At 41.6% G+C, this 15,449-nt stretch overlaps 1 protein-coding gene across 1 annotated transcript in view; it reads left to right on the forward strand.

Moving 5' to 3' along the window:
- The window catches only part of SPTLC2 (serine palmitoyltransferase long chain base subunit 2), a 111,566-nt gene that overhangs the window by 83,377 nt on the left and 12,740 nt on the right, over positions 1-15,449 (forward strand). The window contains exon 10 of the mRNA XM_021941441.2: positions 12,831-12,966. Coding sequence (XP_021797133.2) covers positions 12,831-12,966 — 136 coding nt within the window. The remainder of the gene's footprint in view (positions 1-12,830; positions 12,967-15,449) is intronic.

Consider the following 15,449-nt stretch of genomic DNA (forward strand, 5'->3'; position numbering starts at 1 on the left):
CGCTGGTCTCAAACTCCAAACCTCAGGTGATCTACCCACTTCGGCCTCCCAAAGTGCTGGGATTGCAGGCGTGAGCCACTGTGCCCAGCTGACATTTACATTTTTTAATCTGAAATCGACCTTTTCTGTTAACACGAAGCATTTGTTCATGCTTTGCTACTATGGTGGTGTCATTTTAACTTTGCTGAATAATTTTGTACTCCATTGTACCCTCATAATTTCAGTTGTCCCGTAGCCCTCCAAAAAAGGCAGTCAAAATCAGATTTTTATATTAAGTTGCTAATTTTTTGTGCCAGCCGTCCATCAGCCTCCCCATCTTGGCAGGGTATACAGAAGAAAAATCTAATAGCAAAATATCTAGGGAAAATGTCTTTGTGGGAATTAAAGCAAATGCACAGATAAAAAATGGATATTTTTATTATCAGGATTTTCTATTCTGTGTATTCATTCACATGAGCATTTAAGAGAGAAGGGAAAAGAAAGGAAGGCCAGCTTTCATTTCTCGCCTCAGGACATTTAAGTTTGAAGTGCTGTTTTCCTAACACTTACCCCATCGTACAAATTCCTGAAATACCCAGCACCGAAAATTTCAGTATTTTTCCAGATTTGTCTTAAAACCGAAGGCTAAGAGGAGAGTTCCCGAGCCCACACCTATACTATTTAGATGGTTCTGTTTTGTTGTTGTTTTTTAGTAAAAGCAGTATTATTAAGTAGTAGTTGGCTCTATTTAAAATCTTGAATAGAGAGATGAGAAATTTAACCTCAATTCCATTTTTGTTTAACTTTGGGTGATTTTCCAAGTATTTTAAATTTTATTTTTATTCTTATTGAAGTATTGACATTCATACAATGAAGTGTACAGATCTTAGACTTACAATTTTCATAAATAAATATACTCATCTAATCACCACCCAGATTGCAGTATAAAACATTCCAGGCTAGGTGCAGTGGCTCATGCCTATAATCCCAGCACTTTGGGAGGCCAAGGTGGGCAGATCACCTGAGATCAGGAGTTCAAGACCAGCCTGACCAACATGGAGAAACCCCGTCTCTACTAAAAATACAAAATTAGCTGGGCATGGTGGCGCATGCCTTAATCCCAGCTACTCAGGAGGCTGAGAGAGGAGAATCGTTTGAACCCAGGAGGTGGAGGTTGTGGTGGGCTGAGATCACGCCATTGCACTCTAGCGTGGGCAACAAGAGCAAAACTCCATCATCAAAAAAAAGAAGAAGAAGAAGAAGAAAAAGTCATAGCCCCTGTGAGGAAATAACTTTCAGGGCCTATGGTAGTTCTCAGTCAACCAGGAAGACTACCGCCTTCCTGAGAAGCATGTGGAATAGTCTAGAGGTATTTTTGGTCACAGACTAGATTGCTGTGGCACTATTGGCATGCACAGCCCAGAGGCCAATGATGCGAAATGTTGTGCAAGGCACTAAACAGCCTAAACAACCAAGAACTGTCCCGCCCAAAATGCCAACAACAACCTTACTGAGAAACACTGGAAATGGTTGACTGAAATTTTGCAGGGTGCCCTCTTTTGAACATGCAGGATGGCAGAAATCCTAGATTAAAATGGGGAAGGAGAATGCAGGATGGAAGGAAATCTGTGGGCACCACCTCTTTCCCTGGAATGCTGCACGATGTAGTAGAGCCGGAGAGTGAAGGAGAAGCAGTGTGATGTGGCGGAGGCAGTGTTAGGGAAGAATTCACAGTAGGTAGATGAGTCTCAACAGGGTGAGCCAACATGCACTGTCGATTATGTGTAGTGAAACAAAGTTTCTCACTGGTTCCTCTTCTAAATTCCTATGTTAAGTACTTAACATCCCCTTTTAGTCAATCCTAGCAATACAGGAGCTAGAGTACATCATTGAGTCACGGTTAAGAGTCCAGTCTTTGAAACCAGAAGAACCAGGGAGTCAAGTCTTGGTTTCTCTACTTTAAGATATGTAACCTCACTGAGCATCAGTTTAGTTTCTTAGCTGTAACATAACTCTGAAATATGCATTGTTTCTAAAAGGGAGAGGTAGAAAAGCCTACTAAGTCTGTTCTTCCTCTCAGAAGTTACTTATATGGTGTATTGAAAGATCTTGCGGTTTAGGCCTGGTGGCTCACACCTGTAATCCCAGCACTTTGGGAGCCCGAGGTGGGTGGATCACTTGAGGTCAGGAGTTCGAGACCAGCCTGGCCAATGTGGCAAAACCCTACCTCTACTAAAAATACAAAAATTAGCCAAGCCTGGTGGCGTGCACCTGTAATCCCAGCTACTCAGGAGGCTGAGGCACGAGAATTGCTTGAACCCGGGAGGTGGAGGTTGCAGTAAACTGAGATCATGCCACCGCACTCCAGTCTGGGCAACAGAGCAAGACTCCATCTCAAAATAAATAAATAAAATAAAATTAGAAAAAAAAAAAAAAAGGATCCTGTGGTTTAAACGTTGAGCGTGATAGAAATTTGAAATGTTTTTAGCCTAGGTTTGGTTACCTTTTTTTGAAAGTGTTACCTTGATTTCATCTGAGATTTTCTACTATGCACACTATTTGGAGTTCTTGGAAATGATGTAATAACAACAGTCACTCCTGTCTCCTCCTGCACGTAAGTCCAAGATACCTCCAGTTAAGATGAGATTAAGCTGTTGTTCTAACTTGTGGAGTTAGCTGTAGCACCATAAATGCAAAAGAATGCTTAATTTAAATTAATATAAATCAACATATTCTTTCTTTTGTTTATGATAGACTATAAAGTACCATCTTATCAGGAGATAAGGCAGGCTAGTAGTTGACTTAGTAATATTTAGAAATGTAGTAACCAAAGCAAAGTGTAATAGTCCACTGTTTAAAAATTGCTTTATTGGGCCGGGCAAGGTGGCTCATGCCTATAATCCCAGAACTTCAGGAGGCCAAGACAGATGGATCACATTCGCCCAGGAGTTTGAGACCAGCCTGGCCAACGTGGTGAAAACCCATCTCTACCAAAAATAAAAAATTAGCCAGGCATGGTGGTACACATCTGTAATCCCAGCTACTTGGGAGGCTGAGGCATGAGAATCTCTTGAATCCAGGAGATGGAGGTTGCGGTGGGTGAACATTGCACCACTGCACTCCAGCCTGGGCGACAGAGTGACTCTGTTGCAAAAAAAAAAAAAAAAAAAAAAAAGAAAAGAAATTGCTTTCCTGGAAAAAGTGAAAAGAACAAACATTAATTGGGCCTAGCACTGTGCTTTCTATTTTCTTTACTCACTTTGCTTAAAGGGAGTCAGTACTAAGACCTTCCATAATTACTTTGGTAATAGCCTTTGAAAATATAGTTTGCTTTGACTTACCTGATGTTATAAACACTTGTATAAGAGGTCTTTAAAATATAAGTTCCAGTTTTAGATTTCAATATGGACACACTCACAACACAGGCGAAGTTAAACATCAAGGTTATGTAAGTGTATTTCTACATACTTTGTCATGTCCTGGTTTCAACTGTCCTAGAAAAGGCATATTTGTTTAAAAAAAAAAAATGTTTTCAAAGAGAAACATCACAGGAATGAAATGTGTTCCTTCTCTCTCTATAGTATAATCCATCCAAAGTAAAATATGAGGAACGGTATAGAATTCTAAATAACAAAAATAAGTCTGGGCACGGTGACTCATGCCTGTAATCCCAGCATTTTGGGAGGCTGAGGCAGACGGATCACTTGAGTTCAAGACCAGCCTGGCCAACATGGTGAAACCCTGTCTCTACTAAAAATACAAAAAAATTAGCCGGGCGTGGTGGCAGGCGCCTGTAATCTCAACTACTCAGGAGGCTGAGGCAGGAGAATCTCTTGAACCCGGGAGGCAGAGGTTGCAGTGAGCTGAGATCGCACCATTGCACACCTGCCTGGGCAACAAGAGTGAGACTCTGGGCCGGGCGCGGTGGCTCAAGCCTGTAATCCCAGCACTTTGGGAGGCCGAGACGGTTGGATCACGAGGTCAGGAGATCGAGACCATCCTGGCTAACATGGTGAAACCCCGTCTCTACTAAAAAATAACAAAAAACTAGCCGGGCGATGTGGCGGACGCCTGTAGTCCCAGCTACTCGGGAGGCTGAGGCAGGAGAATGGCGTGAACCCAGGAGGCGGAGCTTGCAGTGAGCTGAGATCCGGCCACTGCACTCCAGCCTGGGCGGACAGAGCAAGACTCCGTCTCAAAAAAAAAAAAAAAAAAGAGTGAGACTCTGTCTCAAAAAGCAAACAAAAAAACAACAAAAATAAGACCTTTGAAACAGATAGTTAAAGTAAAAGGTTGACAGTTAGATTCAATTCTTATCATAAATTATTAAATGAGAGAGATATGAAACAGCCTCGGTTTGCTATTATATATTAGAGCTAGATGATGGGTAATATTTTTCCATATTTTATCCTGCTTTATGTCTGTAATTCCTAGTTAATGCTGAAAACTAATCGAAACCATTCTTGGAGCTATCCGTTTGTGGGACGCTGAACTGGTATAGAAAACTTTTACCTGCTTTGAGAATATAACCTTTAAGAAGAAAAGGGGGGTGCTGGGTGTCATGGCTCACGCCTGTAATCCCAGCACTTTGGGAGGCTGAGACGGGCAGATCACCTCAGGTCAGGAGTTTGAGACCAGCCTGACCAACATGGAGAAACCCCGTCTCTACTAAAAATACAAAATTAGCCAGGCGTGGTGGTGCATGCCTGTAATCCCAGCTACTTGGGAGGCTGAGGCAGGAGAATTGCCTGAACCCGGGAGGCGGAGGTTGCAGTGAGCCGAGATTGCGCCATTGCACTCCTATCTGGGCAACAAGAGCAAAACTCCATCTCAAAAAAAAAAAAAAAAAAAGAAGAAAAGAGGGATGGGGAAGTTCTTCAATTTCTAACTCTTTCAGTGCACCGTAATTAATTGGAAAGTGTAAGTTGGAGGAGTAGCAGTGATTTTATTTTCCCCTGGAAGACAGATGACAGACAGCATATTCAGAAAATCTAAGATTAGGAGCTGTGTAATGAAGTATAATATGAGTTAGCGGATCAGCTCTGGCCTACATCCTTAATAGTTGTGTCCTTTATTTTGAAAGATTTCAGTTAACACCACAAATGTTATTTTTGAAGCTGCAGGCTCAAACATGTTTTTGTTGGTTATGGTATAAGTTGTATAAAAGCTCATCAGCTAAACTGGAAATCATATTACTACTTAAGCAGATGAGTACACACTCTATTCTTTGAAGTATAATGCTAAATAGTACTAGTTTAAGACAAAAATGTCTGCTGCCTTTATATCTCTTACTTTATTACATGGATCTTTTCCTGGTTTCCAAAAAAAAAAAAAACCGTTTTGAGCATACAGAAAATTTATAGAACACTGTCTGTTCTAAGTGATACCTATCTAGGAGGGCGTATGGAGTTTATTTCAGTAATACTGTAGTAGTTCCTTCTAACCTTAAGATTATATGCATGGCTGAGAATCTTGAGAAATTTGGATTAAGACTTGATAAAGTATTCCTTTTAAAAATAACTGAAATGCAATGGCTACACCTTAAATCTGTTTGGCAGTGATTAATAAAGATAGTTCTCTAAATCTAACTCTGTTTTGTAAACGTGATTGAAGGTTATCAATATCTAGTGGTGACCAGTAGGTAGATAATTGTGGTGCTCCTTCAACCTCTACCCTCCATCCTTTTTAAGGCCTTCTAGTTCCTTAAAAGAACTAAATCTAGGCCGGATGCGATGGATCACTTGATGTCAGGAGTTCAAGACCAGCCTGGACAATAAAGTGAAGCCCTGTCTCTACTAAAAATACAAAAAATTAGCCAGGCATGATGCTGTGTTCCTGTAATTCCAGCTACTCAGGAAGCTGAGGCAGGAGAATCGCTTGAGCCTGGGAGGCAGAGATTGCAGTGAGCTGAGATGACACCACTGCACTCCAGCCTGGGCAACAGAGTGACACTCCGTCTCAATTAAAAAAAAAAAAAAAAGAGACCGGGTGCGGTGGCTCATGCCTGTAATCTCAGCACTTTGGGAGGCCGAGGTGGGTGGATCATGAGGTCAGGAGATTGAGACCATCCTGGCTAACACGGTGAAACCCCATCTCTACTAAAAATACAGAAAATTAGCCACGTGTGGTGGTGGATTCCTGTAGTCCCAGCTACTTGGGAGGCTGAGGCAGGAGGATAACATGAACCTGGGAGGTGGAGCTGGCAGTGAGCCAAGAGCACGCCACAGCACTCCAGCCTGGGTGACAGAGTGAGACTCTGTCGGAAAAAAAAAAAAAAAAGAACTAAATAATCTAATGATGCTGTTACAGCCTATTGATCTTTTATATCTGTTCCTTCTTTCCTGAGAATAAAATTTATTGTAAAGAGGTTGAAGACTAAAAATGACCTATTAAGGTTATCTGCATTTTCTAAGAAATTAACTACATATTTACTTTTCTCTCTCTCTTGCATGCCAAGCTGTAGATTTTTTACAGTAGAGTTCCTAAAAATAGTTGTATTCTAACAAACCATATTGAAGAAGTCCAAAAGGACAGCCACACAGTGAAGTTTATTTGTAAAGTTCAAGAGTCAGTACAGATTTTTCTCCTCCAAATTGCTTTTATGCTTTTTATCACCCTTAAAAGTAAAGATTTATGTTTGAAAAGTAGGAAAGAATTCTGACCTCTTATATTTCCATCTGTGTTCTTTCTGAGCCAAAGATAAAAACCTTTTAAGAGTTAGTATTTTTTTAAACAATGCGAAACTTTCTTCTTTGTTTCAAGTCTGTATTAGACCAGATACTTGCTGAAACTCTGCAGTGAAAAATCGTTAGGACTGAGCTACTAGATTGGCGTTAAATAGCAATTGGTCTTCTTGCATAAATATTAACTGGTATTTTATATGATATTCAAGTCAAAGTGGGTAACTGTGTTGTCTGTTAAGATTCAGTTTCACTTCAAGAGCAAGGGATAACTATTTTCTAACATGTGTAAATGCCAGGGCTTACTGATTTGTCTACATTTATTTTACTACTTTTATTTTCCTGTTACTCTCTTTGAAATTAATAGGTTAAACTGTAAGAAATTGCCTGTTTTAAGGTCAAAAATGGTAGCATATTGGCAGTTTGATGATTCAGCCTAGCAATTTTAAAGGATAACAGACCACTTTATTTATTTATTTATTTATTTATTTATTTACTTGAGATGGAGTCTCACTCTGTCACCCAGGCTGGAGTGCAGTGGCATAATCTCAGCTCACTGCAAGCTCCGCCTCCCGGGTTCACGCCATTCTCTCGCCTCAGCCTCCCGAGTAGCTGGGAATACAGGCACACGCCACCACGCCCAGCTAATTTTGTTTTTGTATTTTTAGTAGAGCTGGGGTTTCACCATGTTAGCCAGGATGGTCTCAATCTCCTGACCTCGTGATCTGCCCGTCTCAGCCTCCCAAAGTGCTGGGATTACAGGCGTGAGCCACCGAGCCCAGCCCTTTTTACATTTTTTTTAATTTTTCTTTTCTTTTTTTTTTTTTCGAGATGGAGTTTCACTCTTATTGCCCAGGCTGGAGTACAATGGCGTGATCTCGGCTCACAGCAACCTTTGCCTACCAGGTTCAAGCGATTCTCCTGCTTCAGCTTCCCGAGTAGCTGGGATTACAAGCATGTGCCACCATGCCTGGCTAACTTTGTATTTTTAGTAGAGATGGAACTTCTCCATTTGGTCAGGCTAGTCTCAAACTCCTGACCTCAGGTGATCCACCCACCTTGGCCTCCCAAAGTGCTGGGATTACAGGCATGAGCCACTGTGCCTGGCTAATTTTTCGTAAGTGACAAGAGTCTCACTATGTTACCAAGGCTGGAGTGCAGTGGCTGTGTACAGGTGCAATCATAGCTCACTACAGCACTGAACTTCTGACTCCAGAGATCCTCCTGCCTCAGCCACCCAAGTAGCCAGAATCACACCACTGTGGCTGGCTTTCCTTTTTGTAAAAATTGATACATAATAATATTTATGGGGTACGTATGATATTTTGATACATGCATACAGTATCAAATACTCTGATCAAATCAAGTATTTAGGATATGCATCACCTCAAACATTTATTATTTCTTTGTGTTTAGAACATTTCAGCTCTTCTAGCTATTTTGAAATACACGGTAAACTACTGTTAACTGTAGTCATCCTGTGCTATCAAATGCTATAATTTATTCCTCTTATTTAACTATATGTTTGTACCCATTAACCAACCTCTCTTCAAACCTCCTTTCCCTACCCTTCCCAGACTCTGGTAACCACTGTTCTACTCTCTACCTCCGCGAGATCAACTTTCTTAGCTCCCACATGAGTCAGAACATGCGACATGTGTCTTTCCGTGCCTGGCTCATTTCACTTAACATCATGACCTTCAGTGCCATCCATGTTGCGCAAATGGCAGCATTTCATTCTTTTCATGGCTGGATAGTATTCCATTGTGTGTATCTGCCACAGTTTCTTTATCCATTCATCTGCTGATACTTAGATTGATTCCGTATCGTGGCTATTGTGAATAGTGTTGCAGTAAATACAGCTGTGCACATATCGTTTTGATACACTGATTTCCTTTTATTTGGATAAACAGCAGTAGTGGGATTGCTGGATTGTATGGTAGTTCCATTTTTAGTTTGAAAAAACTTTTTTTTTTTTTTTTAACAGAGGCTAGTTAATTTGTGATTCGATAGCTAAAAGGTTTGTGATTTTTTTAAAAGGTGGTGGCTGGGCAGCATGGTGGCTCACACCTGTAATCGCAGCACTTTGGGAGGTCAGGCAGGTGGATCACTTGAGCCCAGGACATCCAGACCAGCCTGTGTAACAATGGTGAAATTTCATCTCTACAAAAAATAGAACAAAAAATTAGCCGGGCGTGTTGATGCACACCTGTAGTCTTAGCTTCGGGAGAATAAGGCAGAAGGATCTCTTGAGCCCGGGAGACAGAGGTTGCAGTGAGTCAAGATTGTGCCACTGCCCTCCAGCCTGGGTGACATGGTAAGACCTTGTCTCAAAAAAGAAAAGGAAAAAAAAAAAGGGTGGTGAGTTGTAAAATGGTAAATTGGATGCAGAAAAAATTAATGTACACTCAACTAATAAATTCCCTGAGTTTTGACATATATCCAGTCTTTTTATATTTTATTTTATTTTAGTTATGTTATGTTATGTTATGTTATGTTATGTTATGTTAGAGACAGAGTCTCCCTCTGTCACCCAGACTGGAGTGCAGTGGGGCGATCTCAGCTTACTGCAACCTCCACCTCTCAGGTTCAAGCAATTCTCCTGCCTTAACCTCCCTAGTAGCTGGGATTACAGGCGCCCACCACCACGCCTGCCTAATTTTTGTATTTTTAGTAGAGATGGGGTTTCGCCACGTTGGCCAGGCTGGTCTTGAAGTCCTGAGCTCAGATGATCCACCTGCCTCGGCCTCCCAAAGTGCTGGGATTACAGACGTGAGCCACCACGCCCAGCCCCATGTATCCAATCTTATAACCATGCCACAATCAAAGTTAGAATATTTTCATCGCCTCTCCTGAAAGTTCCCTCCTGCCCCTTTGCTATTAGCCTCCTTCCCATACTTTCTGGCAACCATGAATCTGTTTTCTGTCATTAGAGTATGTCTTTTTAGAGTTTCATACAAACAAATTCATACAGTATGCAGTCTCATGTCTGGGTTATTTCAATGAACGTTATATAAGTTTTGAGATTCATCAGCATTGTTGCCTTAGTAATCATTTGTTCCTTTTTATATATTTCTCTCCTCATGTTTCTTCTACCTTTTTGAACATATAGATCATATTTATAATGGCCTTTAACATCCGTATCTGCTAACACTCTGTTATTTCTGGTCGGTTTTTATTAACTGACTTTTCCGCTGGTTGTACATCATATTTTCCTGTTTCTTTGAATGCCTAGAATTTTAAAATTATATGTTGGACATTGTTAATTTTACATTGGTAGATTCTATATCTTGTTGTTTTCCTTTAGGTAATGTTGGACTTTGTTCCTGGAATCAACAGGATCCTTGCAAGGCTTGCTTTTAAGGTTAGGGTGGGTTCAGACCAATTTTTAGTCTAGGGTTAATTTGTCTCCACTACTAAGGTGATAGGAGTGGAGTCCCCTTCTGAGGACTCTGTTAGATAACCCACATATTATAAGATCTTTACATTTTGGTGGATAAAAATACAAACTATTCCCAGCTCCATGTAAGTGCAGGATTGTTTGGCCTATTGCTTTCTGATGGATCTTTTCCCCAGCCTCTGCTAGCTTCCCTTCGTGTGTATACAAATCAGTACTCTTCCCAAAGTTCAAAGGGACCCCTCTGCAGATCCCTAAAGCGCTCTCATCACACCCCCACTCCCTGCTCCTGTACACTGCCCAGCAAATTCTAGCCCCCGCAGCCTCCCCAGCTCTGATCTCAATGGACAGCTCTCCACTCCAATCTCAGATGTCCTCAGCTGGCAAGACTGGGCCCTCCTTCCCTGTGCAGCAGCCTGTGGCCTGCCTTCAGGCAACGCAGTCTGGCACTCCCCGTGGCTCAGTGTCTAAAAGTCATTGTTTATGTACTTTGTCCAGTTTCCTATTGTTTACAGCAGGAAGGTAAATCCAGTCTCTAGTACTCCATGACTGAAAGAAGTCTCATCTTCTAAATGTAGATTAAGCATGTATTGATATTTCTAGGGGGAAGTTAGAGTACTTGACTCATCAGTTCCCAACATACTTAAATATAACACACTTTAATATCTGCTTTCTTCTTTGTAACTTAAACGATGACATAAATGATGCTCCAGTGTTCACACGAGGCTAATCTAAGCTTGAGTGTTTTTCTCTGATCAACTTGAAATTATCTGCATAAAGAGTATTAATTTTGACTTATTTGTGGCCAACTTATCTAGAGTAGCTTCCCATGAATGATGGATATGTTAGTATTCCAATTCTAAGGACATTTGTTAGCTATCTGTATGTCTGGCTAATTTGTCATAAGAACTTATGTATCATGTTTGGATTTTTAAAAATAAGAACTTTGGCTGGGCATGGTGGCTCACGCCTGTAATCCCAGCACTTTGGGAGGCCAAGGTGGGCAGATCACAAGGTCAGGAGATTGAGACCATCCTGGCTAACACGGTGAAACCCTGTCTCTACTAAAAATATAAAAAATTAGCCGGGCGAGATGGTGGGCACCTGTAGTCCCAGCTACTTGGGAGGCTGAGGCAGGAGAATGGCGTGAACCTGGGAGGCGGAGCTTGCAGTGAGCCAAGATTGCGCCACTGCACTCCAGCCTGGGCGACAGAGCAAGACTCCATCTCAAAAAAAAAGAAAAAAGAAAAAAAAATTGCTGATTTTATAATCTATATATGAAAATTACTGCAGCCTTTTTTATTCATGAGTATTTATGGTTGAGAAGATTCTAAAATAGTTCTTAGCCTTTTACAAGTGGATCTTTTAAATTTATTGCATTGCTCTGTATAACAGAACAATTATTTGGATATCTTTTCAAAGATCAACTTACCATAATGTCAAAACTTGCCCAATTATTTAGTCAGTTCGCAATTACAGAAATGTGCGTTTTAATCCATTTGTGTTTTAGGGAAGATGAGCACAATAGGATTAAAGATATGACTTTATACTATTACAAATATGCTACTGCTGTCTGATAAGAGTTTTAAGGAAACAGGCAGGGTGTGGTGGCTCACGTCTGTAATCCCAGCACTTTGGGAGGCCAAGGTGGGCGGATCACTTGAGGTTAAGCGTTCAAGACCAGCCTGGCCAACATGGCGTAACCCTGTCTCTACTAAAAATACAAAAATTGCCAGGCGCGGTGGCTCAAGCCTGTAATCCCAGCACTTTGGGAGGCTGAGACGGGCGGATCACGAGGTCAGGAGATCGAGCATCCTGGCTAACATGGTGAAACCCCGTCTCTACTAAAAAAAAAAATACAAAAAACTAGCCGGGCGAGGTGACGGGCGCCTGTAGTCCCAGCTACTCCGGAGGCTGAGGCAGGAGAATGGCGTGAACCCGGGAGGCGGAGCTTGCAGTGAGCTGAGATCCGGCCACTGCACTCCAGCCCGGGCAACAGAGCGAGACTCTGTCTAAAAAAAAAAAAAAAAAAAAAATTAGCTGGAAGTGGTGGTGTGCGCCTGTAACCCCACCTATTCAGGAAGCTGAGACAGGAGAATCACTTGAACCCGGGAAGCAGAGATTGCAGTGAGCTGAGATCGTGTCGTTGCACTCCAGCCTGGGCAACAGAGCAAGATGCCATCTCAAAAAAAAAAAAAAAAAAAATGTAAGGAAACAACAAAATGAAACTCAGAAGATGAAAATTTGAGGGCCTAAATTGCTTCATCTCTGGTCTCATGCATAAAATGTATTTGCATCACAATTGATTGGAATGAATCTTAAAGTTAGAAGACGTAAATTCTAGTTGAAGCTGTGCCACTTGCTACTTGTAATGTGGCACACACTGTTGTGCAACTGTAGGCATGTCACCACCTTGGTGAGAGTCTCCTGACCTATCATATGAAGATAATCATAAATACCCTGCCTACTGTCAAGGGATTTGTGGAGTGCTCAGTGAGGGGGTATGGCTGAAATTCTTTGAGGATGCTAACGCTCCATTAAATGTTTTTTACATTATTATAACTTCTGCTGTTAACAGGTAGAATGACAGAATACAAAATGAGACATTTTACATTTATAGTCCTTTCAGTTTACTGTGTGAAATATTTTATGGTGAAATGGAAAAAAACAAAACAGAACTGATTAGGTAGAATGGAGATAGAGGAGATTGCTGTCTTTTTTTCCATTCCTTTTTACTTAATATTATTTTGTTTTCTCTCACCACGACTTTGCAGGTAAAGAGTGTGTACAACAGTTAGCTGAAAACACCAGGTATTTCAGGAGACGCCTGAAAGAGATGGGCTTCATCATCTATGGAAATGAAGACTCTCCAGTAGTGCCTTTGATGCTCTACATGCCTGCCAAAATTGGGTATGTTTTGTTGCAGATCACAGACTAGTCTGTCCTTATACTTATCTGTGATGTGAGACTAGGGCTTATGTATTTTGTTAGGGAAAATGGTCTTGTCCTTATTGTGTTAACCTTCATTTGGTACATATGCCATAGATCAAATAGTGAATTCCAAATTGTTAGGTATGTTAATTTGTTGTTCTTTCATTAAACATTTGAGTTTCATGTACTCTCTAGGGGCCTGGGATAGATCAGTGAATAAAATACAAACATCTCTGTCCTTGTGGAGCTTACAGTCTAGTAGGGGCAACAGTCAGACAGACGTAATAAATGAACTGTGTACTATGTTAGAAGGTGTCAAGTGCTATGGAAAAAAATAGAGCAGGACCTATATGGGGAGTTGAGAGTGCCCTGTGGGCGGGCAGATAACACTATTAAATAGCGTGGTCAGGGTAAGTAAGCCTCCATGGGAAGGAAAAATGATTTGAAGGAGTTGACAGTTAACCATTGGAGAAAGAAGCATCTGTGCCAAGGCCACAATGCAGGAGCGCGCTTGCTTAGGTGACCTAAGAGTAGCAGAGAGGTCCCTAGAATTGCAGCACAGTGTTCCAGGGGGAGCAATGGGCCATGAGGTCAGAGAGATTTTATCAGACTGTGTTTGTTACTGGATACTTGCCAGGTGTGCAGATTACACCAGCTTCTTTGGTTTGTACGAGGCATACATGATGGAAAGTCTTGCCCTACGATAGCTTTCAATGTATTTGAGAAGTCCAGATATATAATGAAACCAGAAGACATTTGAAAAGCAAATGAACAGTAATTATACTGAACAAATTTTATTATATGCAAAGTGGCCCTGCAGATGTAGAATAAAGGAGTGACCTGCTGAGTACAGGCTCAGTAAGAAAGGCACATCTCGTTGGATGGGTGAGTTTTGAGCTAGATCTTAAAGCATTTCTCCAGTTTGAACTCATTGAAGGAGCAATTTTTAAAAATTTTTTAATCCCCCGTGTCCACCACAGTCTCCCACACTCAGTAAGTGTTTACTGAAATGAATATGGGAGAGGAAATTAAATCAGGGAGCCTGGAAGTAATGTGATTCAAAGAAAATGAAAGGGAAGTAAGGAAAAGGTGCTCCCTGAGAGAAAAAGAGGAATTCGGGTTTCAACATGAAGTCATATGGGTAGTTAGTATTATGGCTTCAGAGGGGATATGGGGAAGGATTTTCTTCATTCTTCTTTAAGTGGAATTCTCATAAACAAACACGAAGTGTTATCAGATCCAAAGGACTCAGTCTAGAGCTCTCTCTTTAAAGAAGGCTGTGTCTCCTTTATTCTATATAGGTGCAACTGACTGTGTATACTTTAATTAGGAAAGATTTAGAGAAGGTGAAGAAGAATTAGAATAAGGCACTAGACAGTTTGGGAGCCTGTGCTGAAGTTACAGGGCACCCAGGTTCATGCTGACACAAAGGAGGTATGTTGAGGAAGATGTACTGGTACTACAGAGAGTGGGAAAAGGCTGAAAAGGCTGGCATTAATGTAATGCCAAATGTGCAGGATCTATATTGCCCAGGCTGGAGTGCAATGGCGCGATCTCGGCTTCCTGTAACCTCCACCTCCTGGGTTCCAGCAAATCTTGTGCTTCAGCCTCCCCAGTAGCTGGGTTACAGATGTATGCCACCACACCTGGCTAATCTTTGTATTTTTTAGTGGAGATGGAGTTTCACCATGTTGGCCAGGCCAGTCTCCAACTCCTGACCTCAGGTGATCTGCCCAGCTCAGCCTCCCAAAATGCTGGGATTACAGGTACGAGCCACTGGCCCAGCCAGATTTTTTAATTCTCAAACAAATGCTGTAAATAGTTTAAAGGAGAAGTTAAAACATAAGGGAGGTCAACAAGAGGAAAAGACAAAGAACAACGTAATTTGGGCCTGGTGCAGTGGCTCACAAGGTCAGGAGATCAAGAGCATCTTGGCCAACATGGTGAAACCCCGTCTCTACTAAAAATACAAAAATTATCTGGGTGTGGTGGCGCACACCTGTAATCCCAGCTACTCGGGAAGCTGAGGCAGGAGAATTGCTAGAACCCGGGAGGTGGAGGTTGTGGTGAGCCGAGATCGCACCATTGCACTCCAGCCTGGCGACAGTGAGAGACTAAAAAAAAATAATAAAATAAAATAATTTAGTAGACAAAATTAAATAAAAGTTAGAATGTGTTATTTAGACAAAACACAGATGTGGAGTAAGGCCACAGTCCTCCAGTTTGGCTTCTGGTAGGGGTGGGGGATTGTGAAACACGAATTGTGTGGTCTGAGTAATCGGTTGAAGCCAGCAGGTGAACTGGCCTTACAGACACCAAAGGAAGCCCTGAATTCTGAAGCAGTGTTATTCCCAAGACAATCAAAGAAGTGCGTGATCTGGAGAGCTCATGCCATTCAGCCATTCTGCTAGAAGAAAAGATGTGCCATGTTATAGCAGATCCCCCACAGCTGCAGAATCCTC

The sequence above is a fragment of the Papio anubis genome, chromosome 7 (genome assembly GCF_008728515.1).
Source record: "Papio anubis isolate 15944 chromosome 7, Panubis1.0, whole genome shotgun sequence".
Lineage (NCBI taxonomy): Eukaryota > Metazoa > Chordata > Mammalia > Primates > Cercopithecidae > Papio > Papio anubis.